Source organism: Mauremys mutica, chromosome 8 (genome assembly GCF_020497125.1).
Source record: "Mauremys mutica isolate MM-2020 ecotype Southern chromosome 8, ASM2049712v1, whole genome shotgun sequence".
Classification (NCBI taxonomy): domain Eukaryota; kingdom Metazoa; phylum Chordata; order Testudines; family Geoemydidae; genus Mauremys; species Mauremys mutica.
This window is the reverse complement of record NC_059079.1, coordinates 97378024-97394710: the sequence shown is the minus strand read 5'-3', so window position 1 is coordinate 97394710 and position 16687 is coordinate 97378024. Positions and strand designations below refer to the sequence as shown.

The window sequence follows — 16687 nt, the reverse complement described above, 5'->3', positions numbered from 1 at the left end:
GTAAGATATAGAAATGTATAGCTGAGGCACCCAAGTAACCTTCACTCTGTTCTGTAGTGGCATTATGAAATAACCATTTGATAATGAATAATGCATTTCAGCATTTGTAGCTTCAGATGAGATTTAACTGGACTTCTAAAGAACAGTTCTTCTCTCATATTTTCCCACCTTGTGGTGTCACTATAGGAAGAAATTCACACTACACATTTTCTTTCACACTGGAACGCCACACAGAAGTTCTCAGTGAAAGGCACTTCATACACACTGACTGGTACTCCTGAAGGAATTTTGCGTCAAAAACTTTAAAATTCTAAGCACAATATTATAAAATTCTGCATATTTTGTCAGTAAATAAATGTGGAGGCTCCAGCATGGCAGTGAGGAGCAGAGGCCATTGACTGCATAGAGGTGGGAGATCATCCTGCAGCCCTCCCCCTGGACACGAACTTGGCGGCAAGGCTGCACCCAACCCTGACACAGGGCAAGAGCCAGGACTAAGCCTGAAACATCCCAGGGCCCTGTCCCTCTGTCTCAGGTGCACCAAGATAGCAAGTGAGAGGGACAGTCTCTCACACACATGCCCAGCCCTAGCCCCCAATCCAGGTGTGGGACAGGCAGGCTCAGCCCAGCAGGATCCAAGTGTGGAGGGACTTAGTGTGTGGGGATCCAGGTGTGGGGCAATCTGGGTGCGGGCAGCTCCGGAAAGTGGGGGTCGGGGTGCAGGGCATCAGGTATTGGGGGAGTGGGGCTTGGAGAGGGCAGGGGTCTGGTTGGGACTCAGTGGAGTGTGGGGGGGGTGGTCCAGGTGCAGGAGGGGGGGCACGTTGGGATTTGACTGGGTGGGGCTCAGAGGATGCTCTGGGTGAAGGGGTAGGGATCCAGATGCAGGAATGGTAGGGCTTGGCGGGGGGATCCAAGTGCAGGGAGTGGGGTTCAGCAGCAGGGTTTGGGTGAAAGGGGGTGAAGCTCAGCGGGGTGAGGGTTCAAGTGTGGAGAGCTCGGTGGGGTGGGGGTTCTGGGAACGGTGGGGTTCTGGATGCATGGGGGTTGGGCGGACAGGGGATCAGCTCCTGTATAGTGACCTCTCCCTCTGCAGCTGAGGAGCGATGGGGGGCAGGAAGTGGGGGGCAATGGAAGTGGTGCAGAGCTTCCTGAAGCCAGGGGAGGTTTCTGGGGGTTGGTATGACCCAACCCCAGATGCTCCTTGCAGGGGAAGAAGTAGTCCTGTCCTCCCCTACCCCCCAGCCCAGCCAGGACTATCAGCTGAGCCTGGTGCAGGGTACGAGCCACCAGCCGGGGCATCCCCAGCCCCACCATGGTGATTTATCTCTTAGACAGCTGCACTGGGCACCCGAAACGATGGGACCAGGCTGCTGGGGACGGGCGCATGATTGCTCTTGCAGCTTCCCTTTGCTTCCCCATCAGAAGTCATTTTTCTGCAGGGAAGCAAAGAAATCTGCGGGGAACATGAATTCTGCATGCACACAGTGGTGCAGGATTCCCCCAGGAGTAGACTGGGTCATTTTCTTAGGAATTAACTTTCAAGGTACGGTCAAAGCTCTTATGGCCCAACTCACTGTAATGTTAGAATCACAACACTGATTGGGAGCACTGCTGCATAACAGCTCTGACAGCCAGCACCGAAAGTGCTGAATGGAAGAGATGAAGACGCAAAGAAAAACAAGAAGGAGAATGGCAAAACTAAACGGATAGCAAGAAGGTAAATCAAGATTTGACAATCAATAATAGTGTGGCAGCTTACAAAGGCAGTGCAAGATCTTACAATTGATACATAAAAACCTTATTAAACTAGGAACAAGACCCTTTTCCTCAAAGATGATAGGGATCAGTTCGGTGTCCTTGAGGAAGTCATTATATGTGACTATTTAACTACCCCTGTTTCTATCTAAACTGCAAAATTTTGCAAAAAGTACTCCAGTGCACTTACAGAAATAGGTGCAAGGTAAGTTTTAAGATAAAATTTAAAAACTGCCACTTCATGCAAAATAAATACATTTCAATTAATAGTTTTGAATTAAATTAATCTATGTATTTTCTTGATCTTAAAAACAGCATGCTGCAATCTGTTGACCAACACAGTTTCTGTAGCACTTGAAGCAAGTCAGAACTTATAGATTCATGAATAGCGATATATTCAAAGGGCCAGCTCCTTGACTCTTCTTAAGCTCCCTTTGTGCTGCTTCAGCAGCTCTAAACAGACTTAAGGCTTGTCTTCACTACTAGGGTAAGTCGACCTAAGTTACACTATTCTATTCCAGCTATGTGAATAACATAGCTGGAATCGACGTAGCTTAGGTCGATTTACCACGATGTCTTCACTGCGTTGTGTCCACAGGGGGCACTCTCCCATCAACTTACATTACTCGTCTTGGAGAGGTGGAGTACCGGAGTTGACAAGAGGGCGCTCTGCTGTCGATTTAGAGGGTCTTCGCTAGATCCACTAAATCGACACCCACTGCATTGATTGCAGCAGCATCGATCTCCCCGGTAGTGAAGACAAGCGCTTAAAGTTACCCAAAGAGGGTAGCTGATGATTCCTGTAGTGTAGGGATTGCTCCAGGGTGGGCTGGGCACAGGCAAGGTGTGTGTCAGGGATAGGAACAGGCAGAGTTGGAGCACGAAGTGCTCCAGTAATCCTTGTTGGCAGATCAGCTCCTTGAGGGCTATTACCTGCCAGTGTGTGTAAGTGCAGCCCTGAGAAGACAAACTTGGGCCAGTTCAACATCTAGCAGTTCCCAGAATTTGGGGCAGATTGGGGAAGGGGGAAGTACCATAAACAATGCCTACCTCCTCAAGTGCAGTGTTCTGCTCCAGATCTAACCCTATCTCTTTATCTAGAGAGAGAGATTCTAATACTCTAGGAGGCATTCATATAATATCGCAAGTTTTGTTTTCATGTCCTGTTCACTGCACTGATTAAACAAAACTACAATAGTGAAGTCTGAAATTACAGCAAAAGTAATTAATAACCCCAAACTTTTTTAACGAAGTCAAGGTGTTTGAATGAACTACCCTCTGGCTGTGTGAACTCTTCCCTGCACAAATGGAAAGCTGCTTGTGAACTGTACCCTGCAGTTTTTTCCACAGGTATTGGAAATTAGTTGAGCCGTATCTGTTCTCTTGGAGGATCAAATGGGTTAGGTTTTAGATTAAATGTGATTATTTCACACAGCTCTGCTTATCTCTTTGCTAGGGAAGCATTACAAGAAATGAAACACTGAGTTTTATCCACAAGAGAAAGAAAATATCTGGCTGAAAGTTCACCATCCGGTGGGTCTTATTGCTACTATGAAACAATGTATACATATAAAATGAGAACAGTCAGCTGTGGTCATTCATTTGATGTTGTAGACATAGGCACAACACCATGGACAGTCAGTTTGAAAGCTCTGTCTACATCCGTTGTTCTAGCAATGATGGGAAAAAAGTCTTAAATTACTTATTTTCAATTGTTTGTGAAATCAATTAAGGGTTTATGAGAATTTCTCTGACTATATGGCATTAGACAGCAATAATTTTCTGCTCATCTAGAATTCAACAGGGGAGTGTTCTTTTCCTGTTTAACATCCTGGAGACAGAAATAGCCGGGATGAGCAAAACTCCTTTTCAACACTATAGCATGTAGAAATCTAAACCATGTTAACAAAACTTGCAAAAGAGGTAACAAAACTTTCCACTGTTCTCAATCTCCCCTTCCTTTCCTCTCCTGACCTCTCCTTCTGTCATTAGCATCACACCAACCATCGGAAAGAAATGAAAAAGATTCTATAAACCAGTTCAAGGTTCCATAAATTCAAATATTTAATTTCAAGCTTAGTTCATCTTAATCAAACTTTTTGTGTTCAAAACACTACTCTTCTTTCGCTGATGTTAGTTTTGTTGCTGAACTTAAAATGTTACCTCTACTACACATGGAAAAAAATTAGTATTCACAAGAAAATAAACTGATTTCCAAAGCCCAATATTATTTTACCTAATATTTTCAGAGTACAAGTTTGTTAAAATAAATTGTTTTCTTCACACTCGCTCAACCAATACAGTATCTTCACATTTTGTTTTTATTGTTTTTAAAAGAAACCCTTAGAACTCCCTAACTTAAACTCTTAAATTGGTTACCATCTTTGCATAACTATGTAACTACTCCAAATAGCTACTCCAAATTTTAAAAAAACCACAGTAAAAAAACTAAAAAAGAGCCAGCGTGGCTTAACAACCATATAAAAGAAGCAGTGAGAGACAAAAAGGCATCTTTTAAAAAGTGGAAGTCAAATCCTAGTGAGGTAAATAGAAAGGAGCATAAGCACTGCCAAATTAAGTGTAAAAATGTAATAAGAAAAGCCAAAAAGGAGTTTGAAGAACACCTACCCAAAAAACTCAAAAGGTAATAACAAAATGTTTTTTAAGTACATCAGAAGCAGGAAGCCTGATAAACAACCAGTGGGACCTCTGGATGATCGAGATACAAAAGGAGCACTTAAAGATGATAAAGGCATTGCGGAGAAACTAAATGAATTCTTTGCTTCAGTCTTCACAACTAAGGATGTTAGGGAGATTCCCAAACCTGAGCCATCCTTTGTAGGTGACAAATCTAAGGAATTGTGACACTTCAATCTGTGACTAGAGGAGGTTTTGGAATTAATTGATAAGCTTAACAGTAACAAGTCACTGGGACCAGATGGCATTCACCCAAGAGTTCTGAAAGAACTCAAATGTGAAATTGCGGAACTATTAACTATGGTTTGTAACCTGTCTTTTAAAACAGCTTATGTACCCAATGACTGGAAGATAGCTAACGTAACGCCAATATTTAAAAAGGGCTCTAGAGGGGATCCCTGCAATTACAGACCAGTAAGTCCAATGTCGGTACCGGGCAAATTAACTGAAACAATACTAAAGAATAAAATTGTCAGACACATAGAAGAACATAAATTGTTGGGCAAATGTCAGCATGGTTTCTGTAAAGGGAAATCATGTTTTACTAATGTATTAGAGTTCTTTGAATGAGGACAAGGGGGATCCAGTGGACATAGTGTACTTAGATTTCCAGAAAGCCTTTGACAAGGTCCCTCACCAAAGGTTCGTACGTAAATTAAGTTGTCATTGGATAAGAGGGAAGATCCTTTCATGGATTGAGAACTGGTTAAAAGACAGGGAACAAAGGGGAGTAATAAATGGTAAATTTTCAGAATGGAGAGGGGTAACTAGTGGTGTTCCCCAACGGTCAAGCCTAGGACCAATCCTATTCAACTTATTCATAAATGACCTGGAGAAAGGGGTAAACAGTGAGGTGGCAAAGTTTGCAGATGATACTAAACTGCTCAACATAGTTAAGACCAAAGCAGACTGTGAAGAACTTCAAAAAGATCTCACAAAACTAAGTGATTGGGCAACAAAATGGGAAATGAAATTTAATGTGGATAAAAGTAAAGTAATGTACATTGGAAAAAATAACCCCAACTATACATACAATATGATGGGGGCTAATTTAGCTACAACTAATCAGGAAAGAGATCTTGGAGTCACCGTGGATAGTTCTCTGAAGACATCCACGCAGTGTGCAGTGGCAGTCAAAAAAGCAAACAGGATGTTAGGAATAATTCAAAAAAGGAATAATAAATATAAGGAGATATTCCTATCTCATAGAACTGGAAGGGATGCTGAAAGGTCATTGAGTCCAGCCCCCTGCCTTCACTAGGAGGACCAAGTACTGATTTTGCCCCAGACCCCATCAAGGATTGAACTCACAACCCTGGGTTAGCAGGCCGATGCTCAAACCACTGAGCTATCCCTCCCTCAAATAAGACAGAGACTATCTTATTGCCCTTATATAAATCCATGATACGCTCACATCTTGAATACCGCATACAGATGTGGTCTCCTCATCTCAAAAAAGATATACTGGTATTAGAAGAGGTTCAGAGAAGGTTCTTCTCAGGGTCCCATATGAGGAGAGATTAAAGAGGCTAGGACTTTTCAGCTTGGAAAAGAGGAGACTAAGGGGGGATATGATAGGTCTATAAAATCATGAGTGGTGCGGAGAAAGTGAATAAGGAAAAGTTATTTACTTGATCCCAGAATATAAGAACTTGGGGCCACCAAATGAAATTAATGGGCAGCAGATTTAAAACAAATAAAAGGAAGTTCTTCACACAGCGCACAGTCAAGCTGTGGAACTCCTTGCCTGAGGAGGTTGTGAAGGCTAGGACTATAACAGGGTTTAAAAGAGAACTAGATAAATTCATGGAGGTTAAGTCCGTTAATGGCTATTAGCCTGGACGGGAAAGGAATGTCCCTAGCCTCTATTTGTCAGAGGGTGGAGATGGATGGCAGGAGAGAGATCACTTGATCATTACCTGTTAGGTTCACTGCCTCTGTGGCACTGGCATTGTTCACTGTTGGTAGACAGGATAATGGGCCTTTGGTCTGACCCAGTATGGCCATTCCTATGTGCTGACCACATTTTAAATAATGAAAGCAATAGATTCTTTGTAATTTCAACACACTATCCCATAATGTATGAGCATTGTGCACAGACTGATGCATTACACAATACTACGAAATGCTACACCATTAAAATATTATGTAATGTTATATTCATACATCAGTAGAATTTTATAAAAACAGTGAAAATATTGCTATGGGTTTATAAGTTTAAGTTGGAATGATCAACGGCCTACAAACTCTGAAAAGAGAACCAGAATCTCTTGATAGACATTTCTATGTTTATAATACCCACAAGAAACTAGCCAACTAAAAATACATACTTAAAGAAGACGTGAACATATCTGATACAAATTAAAATAAAACCCAAATGCAGACATTTTGTTTTCTGCTCACTCTCAACCTTTGTCTGTTACTTGTCTTCCTAGACTGTAAGGCCCAGAACCTCAAAGGTATTTAGGCCCCTAACTCCCAATGAAATCAATGGGAGTTAGGTGCCTAAAAAATCTTTCAGGATCTAAGCCTAAGTGCTTTGGGAACAGGACTGTGTCATCCTATATAGGTGCACAGTGCTACAGTTAATACATTGTGGGTTCTACCACAGCACAGAAAAACAATATAAATAATGATTCCAATCATCCCTACCTGTAGGTTAAACCCACAGGAGAGAGGGAGAAAAACAGTTCTATGACGGGGTGGAGTATACTCCCAGTAGGATAAGCCACATGGTACATATCCAAAATGTCAGACCCTTAAGGGAATTACAAGAGGCCTAGGCCTCCAAACCACCATGCCCTCCAGCAGCATGGGTTCTGAGGATAGGACAATAGAGACTGAGAATATATTATCTTGTCTGAAGTATCTCTGTAGGGACAGAAGATGTGACACTACTCTGGCCTGCCTATTGCAGCCTGCAAGGTTTCTGGATTCAGATGCCCTCTCTAGGGTCTGGAGTGGGTAGAATGGTGTCATAGAGGGTCACTTCCATGCAGGAAGGATGATCTCTACAGAGAGAGCCCCTACTCTGCTTGGATCTGGATTGATTAATTAAATTAATAAATGATTATACAAAAATAGTTTCCATACTAATGCATTAGCTGAGTATGCTACTCAATTATTAATTCCTGTGTTATTCTAACATATAATTTTGTATTCAAACAGATTATGTTAGCACATTTTAATAATTTAGATGATACATGTTAATCTACAAACTAGGGTTCTCAAGAGATAAAAAAATTAATCGCAATTAATCTCGCTGTTAATAATAGAATATCATTTATGTAAATATTTGTGTATGTTTTCCACATTTTCAAATATATTGATTTCAAAAAGCTCAAGACCTCGGGGACAGAAGTGCAGCTAGCCCCCATAACTGAGACACCGTACAAACAGCTTCAATTGACAACACATGATTATTGGTCAAAACATGTACGAGTATATAGATTAATCCATAATGTACTCCTTGGAGCTTATTCACTTTCCATTTATGCCAAGCAATACTGGAACCCTTATATTCTACTACTGAAAATGACTTCATTTTGTCTAGCATGGAGCTGGTAATTTAGTCTGAATATATTTTGAGAATAGAATATGTCATTCACATAGAATAAATATTAAGAATTACTCTTGAGGAATGTGTTTAATTTACATAAGATCAAGCACCTGATGAAGTTCAGGCCCACTGAAGGAAATGACAAGACTCTAAAGGTCACAAAAGTGACCTGAAAATGAGGAAGAATGGAGAAGGCGTGGCCCTGCTGCATCATCATCCTGATGTTGAAAGAAAACATGAACATCTCCCCAGACACAAATACACAAAATGCAAAAACTTTTTCCTGTTTGTTTGTTTTTTAAACCGTAAGCTTAGGTCCTCTTATTTTCTCCCTGAAGACTATCGATCTCTGAAGAACAAGTAAATTGATATCACGAGTACCAAGCAAATGAATCCTGATTAAATTAAAGTAAAAGTTATTTGTATTTATACTGTTTAAACATGCTTTTCTTGCTTGATTTTGTTAATGTGAATTCATCCAAAAGTTTAAAAAAGACAGTTAGAAGAAAATCTCTCTTCTCTAAAGATTAAACACTCCTGCCTCTTTGATCAAGTGCCAACAAAGTTCCCAATGCACTTCCTCTGGTCCTCCAAAAAGAACTGAAGGAAAAAACAGGAAAGACAAGATTTGACATTCCTAATATTTTTAAGCTTAGGAAAAAAACCTAGCCGCAGGAAAAAAAAAACGTCCAGCTTTTTATGGATAATAAAGATGGAAAAAATGCTTACATACAATTCTTTGTATGCAGGTTGCATACAAGGCATGTGTTAAGTGGTGTTCAGGGCTGTGCATCGACTCCTAACTATATTTCACCCTGCATCTTAATTCTACAACACATTTTTTAACTAATACAAACCTGGACTTTATTTTACTCTTATAAAAATAAGTGAAAACGCGATTGCTAATCTTATGCTACTCTCTCTCTCTCTCTGTCACCACTTCTTATGGAGACAAGGTGGGGGAGGTAATATATTTTATTGGACCAACTTCTGATGATGAGAGAGGCAAGCTTTCAAGCCACACAGAGCTCTTCTTCTGGTCTAGGAAAGGTACTCCTAGTGTCACAGCAAAATGCAAGGTGGAACAGATTGTTTAGCATAAGTAGTATTTTGCTGTGACATGGGAGTACCTTTCCCAGACCTGAAGAAGAGCTCTGTGTGGCTCAAAAGGTGGTCTCTCTCACCATCAGAAGTTGGTCTAATTATAGATATTCTTTCACCCATCTCGTCTCTCTAATATCCTGGGACTCTCATAGCTACACTGCATACCACTTCCAATGGTCAGTTTCACCTAGCTCATTGCCAAAGGAGGTGGTGGTGAGGGAAGAAAAGCAGGTGAGATGCACAAAAAATAGGAGTGTAATATGAAGGAAAAAATGTCAATGCATACCTATTAGTAAAGATTTTTTTTAAACAAAACTGTGCCAAAATGTAATAGCTTTAGATAAAATTCTGCACTGACCTGAAAAATCAGACATGCACCCAACACCAAACCTACAGTACTTGCTTAAATGTATTACATGGAAGTGAAAGTTGCACTAATGAGGTAATATTTTACCCTTTTAAATATTAAAAAGGCAAAATGCAGAATGTTACAATACAAATGTTCCCTCCCTGCAAAAAAACAAGGAACTTCTGCAATTTTACCTGGTAGATATCCGATAAGCTGCTGCTTCCAGAGTCACTGGCAATGCTACATCCAGACTGGCTGGAAGGGACATGAGTCACCTGTGGATGTGGATTGTCTGTAAGATGCATCTTGGTAAGGTCTGCTGGAAGCTGTGAACAGAAGGAAAAAATAATCGAACATGTATAAATCTGCTTTGAACACAAGTTACTGAATAAAGCTTTTGCTAAACATTTGATTCAGCCTTCATTTTGTAAGGCACATTTGGAGAAAATGTTAACTTGGATCAAGCTCACCCAAACCCTAACAGATTTTAGATTTGACATGACAGAATAGGAAGGATGCTATAAACTCAAAGTCAATCTCTTTAAAAACAAACACACAAGATGTACACCACACCACTACAAAAGAGGCATAAAATGACAAATGGGTTATGCTAGCCGGCTAACCAGTAAATGAAGAGAAAAACTATTGCTTTCCAAGTTGCAAAGTGAGGACTGAAGGATTCCTATTTACAAATACATTCATTTTATTCAAGAATAATTTTATACAAAACATCTTTGCTAAGTTTTTGGCTGTTAAATATTTTTTACTGTTTTTAATTGTACTAAATATACAAGGAATGCCATACACATTCCTGATCATTAAAATAGAAGAAGCTCTTCAAATGTAACTGTTTTTTAATGTAGGGCTCAATCTTGCAAACACCTCCGACTGAAATCAGTGGAACTACTCTCAGCAGTAAGCATTTGCAGGATCTGGCCCACCTGGAGTTCAATGAAATAGCTACTGTAATCTATTTTATGAGACTGTAATAGCCACGGATACCAGATTTGTTTTAAAAACTCATGTAATTATTTCTCAGCTCATTAGAGGGCCACTATGAAACTTGTGACAGGATTGGGTTTTTTTAAGATCCAGGATTCCAAGTGTGTGTGTAAGTACATTTTCTATATTCTTTGTTAATTCATAAGAATTTTCCCAATGTAACTGGAATCCTCAAATATGTCCCCCATATTGGTTCTGTGGTTCCATTTTTAAAAAAATCTGTTGAGTAAAGAGGTGCATTATAATTTGGACTGAAGCAGTCTGTAGAGACCCCCTCCTAGGATCAGGGTCCCATTCTGTTGGGGACTGTAGGCACATATAATGAAAAACAATCCCTGACACAAAGAGATTACAGTCTAAGTAAGAATGAGCAACACATTTATTTACATAGGATAGAATATTTTATGTATCCAATTAATTAAAGGGTGGTACTATACAAATGTTACTGATTCCGAGTTATATTTACAAATATTGATAAAAACTTGTAGCATAAAGAGAAACTGGATCTTCAGCTGTTGGATGGATTTAAAATAATTTGATTAAAAAAGATCATGTAATATATTTACAATATGCCTGTCATTTACTTTTTAAAATCAGAATTATGATAAAGTAGTACTAGTGAATTGTCTTCAAAAAGCAGGGGGGCAGAGGGAGATAGCTCACTAGTTTGAGCATTGGCCTGCTAAACCCAGGATTGTGAGTTCAATCTTTGAGGGGGCCAGTTGGAGATCTGGGGTAAAAATCTGACTGGGGATTGGTCCTGCTTTGAGCCGCAGGTTGGACTAGATGACCTCCTGAGGTCCCTTCCAACCCTGATGCTCTATGATTCAAATGAGATTGGGAGAACACTCATGCAAGTCAGCATATTTTTCGGTTTTCCAAATTGCTACAGGAAGTTGCGTGATCTGTGAAACCTATATTTCCACCTGTCTGTCTTTAATACCACTTAATTTTACCATTGCTTTTAGTCAACTGGATTCATCTTGTAGGTTCTGAAATAGCCAAAACCTGCAGTGCCGTAATACTACCTTTTTATTTCAAAATATCCACATTGCTCTGGTTTCATCACATTATCATTGAAAAGGAGACATTGGAATATAACAACTTACTGTATATACACGTTCATAAGCCGAATATTTTTGGTAAAAAAGTAACGCATCAAAGAGCGGGGCTCAGCTTATAAACAGGTCTACACCAAAATTTGATTATTTTAAACTCTATGGAATCATTGAATTTAATATCTAACACATTATCATTTTGGCTGGGAACGGTGAACCGTGGCCACAGGGAGCTGAGGGGCTCCATGCCTGCAGACGCTCCAAGTAAACAAAATGTCCTGACCTGCCAGCGGCTTACTCTGATGGGCCGGGAGCCAAAGTTTTCCAACCCCTGAAATATAGGGTTGGCTTATGAAAGGGTCATACAGTTTTTGCTATTTTTACCTATCCATTTTGGGGGGTCGGCTTATAAACGAACAGGCTAATGAACAATATATATGGTACTTGCTTCTGTAAATCTATACCTTTCTTTCCACATACAACTGGAAACAGGCACATTTTTCTCAGTTTCAGAAAAACTGAAAAAATATTTTCAAAGAATCCAATTATGATATTCCAGGGTGTGATCCAGACCATTGAGGGGCTGTGTCACCCTTGCTCTGCAACCTGGGGTGCTTCACAATGCTTTGCTGCTGTAGCTCCCAACCTGGGCCCCTCACAGCATGCATGTCACACCCTGAGTGTCTCTTCTGTATAGCAGCACCCTGCCAGCAGGCTCCAATCACACTCTGGTTCCCCGCAAGCCTTGGTTACCACTGGGAATGTGGGAGGGGGTCACCCTGCCAGTCCTGAATTTCCCCCCAAAACCTGTGCTCTGTACTGTCCAGTCCTCTCTTGGGCAGTTCAGCTATTTTAGGCCCAATGTCCCGCTAAGGGGATCAATATCCAACAGTTTGCTATTTTAAATGGAGTTACCCACACAATTCAGTTTAAACACAACACTGGATTAGTTTTGATTAGACCAGAGAATAAAACAAGTTTGTTTTATAACAACAAAGATTTTAAGTGAGCACAAGTATAACGCATTAAAGTCAGAAATGACGACAAGATAAAACTCTTCCTAGTACTAAAACAAACTAGACTTTGTTCAAGGTGACTTGCCTTACCACATGTTCCCAGTAACGCTGCTGACCAAATTCTCAGGCCAGAATCTGTTCCCAAAATCCAAAGGCTGTTGTCTTCTTGGGTGAAAGAGAGACAGATAGGGAGACACAACTTGGAGTGTTTATGCCTTCATTTTTATAGTTCAGTTACCCTTTGAACTGCATCTTCCTGACGGTTACCCCTAGATTAAGTTCACTGTGCAAGAATACTGCATTGCTGTAGCCCAGACAGGAGGAGATTAAGCCACGTATAGCCAGGTTATCGTCTGCCAGTATAAATTGGAGTCTCCTTGCCAACATGAGACAGTAGAAAGCATTACTTCCAGATATTACATGAGAGCTCAGCATCAGTGAGGAAACCAGGCCATTCCTAAACTATGGACTGAATGGACCAGTTGTAGGTGCATGCCTTCAAGCAATGAAACTGCACTGTAGCTACTACCTTCTAGAAGGGTTTTCCTCTCTACACATAACCCTTGCTCTGGTTTAGCTTCAACCAGCTATTCTTCAGCCACGAGCTGATCTCATCCTAGCACTGAGCCATTCTGGTGGCTGTGCTACAGCTGTACGTGTCAGAGGATAAGTAGAGCTGTCCAGCACTTGAGTCCATGTCATCTTACCAGTTCACCCAAGTAGTTGCATGTAGATGTTGAACAGGACCAGAGAAAAAATTAATCCTGTGATACTCCACAATTAAAAGGCCTGTTGGTGAAGATGAAGTTTTCTCGGCACTACGTTTTGGGTATATCCTTTCAGGAAGAACTTAAACTTCTATTTTAGTGCATTCCTCTGGGACTGTCACCCTCTCTCAGGCAGGACAACAATATCTTATGGTTGACAGTATAAAATACCACAATGCAGCACAGGAGAATAAGAATGAACATCTGCTCTCCATCCATTGACAACAGGAGAGCATCCATCTGTGCCACTAAAGCTGTTTATCTCATATACAGTGCATAGTTTTTTTTAAAAAAGTTATCTTGCACTCAATGTTTCATCTGTTTTCAAAGGGTTTGGTAGAAAGAGAGGTATTCTTTATACTTAAAATTGAGATTATTGCAAGAGAATATTTTCAAAATGGAAAAAGTATGTAGAGAGAATGAGTGTGTGTGTGTGTGTGTGTGTATTTTGCACAAGCACAAGCAGTTTAGGTGTTTCAGTGAAAACACCGCTAACTTCACAGTTGGACAGATTTATTTATTTATTTATTTATTTTTAGAGACACACAAGGTGGGTGAGATAATATCTTTTACTAGACCAACTTCTGTTGGTGAGAGAGACGAACTTTCAAGCTTACATAGAGCTCTGCTTCAGGTCTGGGAAAGGCATTAAGAGTGTCTCATATAAATATATGGTGGAACAGATTGTTTAGCATAAGTAGTTAACCCATATTTCAAGGGATCATTCAAGGTGAAATGTCCTGTTTATGCCCCGGCAGTCATAAGGGTGGAAAGAAGGAGGGCGATAGTAACGCAGTTGGGGTAGGGGGGAGTGTTAGTGGGCTGTAGATTGTTGCAATAAGCCATAAATAGTGTCTCTATTCAGTCCATGATATTTAGTGTCTGGCAAAGTTATAGGTAAACAATTTTTCATAAAAGCAAAAAAGTCCTCATCCTCAAAGGAAACCTACACAACACTTTCAAAAGACAAGGCTAGGAGCTTAAATTCATAACTTTGCTAGACACTAAAAATCATGGACTGAATAGACACTGGATTTATGGCTTATCACAACAATCCACTAACATCCTCCCTCCAACTGCCTCTCCTACCCCCCACCCCCCCCATATGATCGGAGGGATGTTAATAGGCCACTTTACCTTGAATGGTTCCCACATTTGTGCACAATAAGAAAAAATAAATTTTAGGGAGTTTTAAATAATAGTGCTCACTTGCATTTCTACATTTGCACACATTTCATTAGCAGAATGTATGTAAATATTCCCCCCAACATCCTAGCTAGATAAGTGCCTAAGTACATATGCAAAATCTCAGATTTCTGTGTACTTGTGTGATAAATGCTCATGCAAAAGTTGACAATATATCTCATTTTAGTGAATGATCACTTGATTTTTCACACAGTAGTACGATCTGATATAAAATAGTGTACTATCATATGTCTGATTTCCTGAAATATCACATCTTTAAATGTCTAAAGCCTGTATCAACTTCATTGACTTTTTCTAAGTAAAGGAAATGAAAATGCAAGAAACCATGACAATGTTATATTGTGTGACAGAGTTTGCAGGCAAAAAAGTAAAAAAAATTCAAAAAATGGTTTTCACAGCCACCTACTTCTGTACTCTGTTAGGAAAATGTACAGTGAGTGATTACACTGTGAAATAATGCATTAACAATTGAAATTCATTCAATGTGCAGTGTTATTAAGCAATTTCCCATCTAAACTAGCTAAACAAAGAAATGAAAAATACCATTTTTTCTTAGAAAGTCTGTCTTGGAGGCAAAGGCCTTCTGTTTTGGCACACAAATCTATAAATGAAAGCAGTCTGCAAGTCTTCTCACTGAGCATATGCTATTGAAATGTTCTGAAGGTGGCACACATGCTCTTGAGGAATGAAAAATTGGCATCATGTGAAATTCTCTGGACCAACAGCTGAAGCCTGCTAATGAAGCAATGATGGAGGAAGGGAACTGGAGTACAATGCAGTTCAGGAATGTGGCAGGGTTAGTGAAAATAACATGTATCAAATGCTACCCTTTGCCACTCCAGAAATACCCACTGACGGTGAAGACTCTAGAAAGTCCCCTAAGGGCTTGGCTTTTACTGTCAATATTACATGGAAGGTGATCAGATACTATGGTGATGGGCAGCATTATAAAAACCTAAGACAGAAGATAGAGGGTAAAAAATCATCCACATGATATACTGGAGCAGTGGAGGAATTCAAAGAGGGAATCAAACTGATGAATTAAGTTCAGAAAGTTATCTCAGTGAATATGTTTTGTACAGCAATGGAGAGCAGCAACATGATTGTTTGGAGTTAGATATGATGATGAGGATGTTGCAATAATGAAGGAGAGAGAGATAAGGGTTGAGAATCTCCTGCCCCTGGATGCTGGGTAAAGGGAGCCAAAACAGCATAAAGGGGCTCTAAAAGCCCAAGATGTGGTAGGGGGAGCATTCCCTATGTGCAGGAGTTGAGAAAGACTGCCACAGGCTGTCTTCTGAGGTAGGGGCGGTTCTGTGTCTTTTGCTGCCCCAAGCATGGCAGTCAGGCAGCCTTCGGCGGCACGCCTGCAGGCGGTCCACTGGTCACACGGATTCAGCGGCGTTTCTGCGGATGATCTGCTGGTTCCACACCTTCGGCATACCCACCACCACTTGCTGCGCTGGTGCCTGGAGTAGCCCCCGTTCTGAGGGCCTCTATACAAACTCTGGCATAGAGGTGGTATCATAAGTAGGAAGGTATGGAGCCCATAGGCAACTGGTGAGGGCTGCCTAAATTATATCAGCAGCCACTCCCTGGAGCAACCCATAATTGGGAGGATGCAAAAGTAGCCTACAGGCACTCTAGCCCTCAGCCACCCTCACTCTTCTAAGATGCACAGTACAGAATCTCACATAAGAACTAGATGAGGTTTTTTTGCTGTCTGGATGGAGAAAAGCTAGAGATATTGTGGAGGAGGAGGTGTCACAAAAACAGGCTGATATATGGGGCTGAATGGAGAGCGAGATCAGATGTGGAGAGACAGATTTGAGAGTAGTCAGCACAAACAAGACAGTAGAAGCCATATGAGTAGACACGCTAACATGAGAAAAGAATTCAGTGGAAGAAAAGAAGAGATGCAGGAATGGAGCCCTGTGAAAATGCAACAAAGTAGGAGAGGGGAGAAGGCCCCATCAAATGAGACTTGACAACTAAGAAGAGTCAAGGAAAGCATTTGAGAGCTTAACTGGATCAATATATGGGGAGCTAGAGTACAATTCTGTCCTATACCTCTAGCAGGCAGAATTCAAAACTCTCATCTCAGATGGTGGCTGGTGGGGAGCTAAGGTGGCATTAAGCCACCTTTGTGACCTCTCAATCCTGGGCTGCTC

At 40.7% G+C, this 16687-nt stretch overlaps 1 protein-coding gene across 1 annotated transcript in view; it reads right to left on the bottom strand.

Annotated features, from left to right (window-relative positions):
* RAPGEF6 (Rap guanine nucleotide exchange factor 6) overlaps nucleotides 1-16687 on the bottom strand; it is a 235841-nt gene that overhangs the window by 77567 nt on the left and 141587 nt on the right. Inside the window, exon 8 of the mRNA XM_045026507.1 lies at nucleotides 9662-9793. Within this exon, the coding sequence (XP_044882442.1) occupies nucleotides 9662-9793 (132 nt within the window). The remainder of the gene's footprint in view (nucleotides 1-9661; nucleotides 9794-16687) is intronic.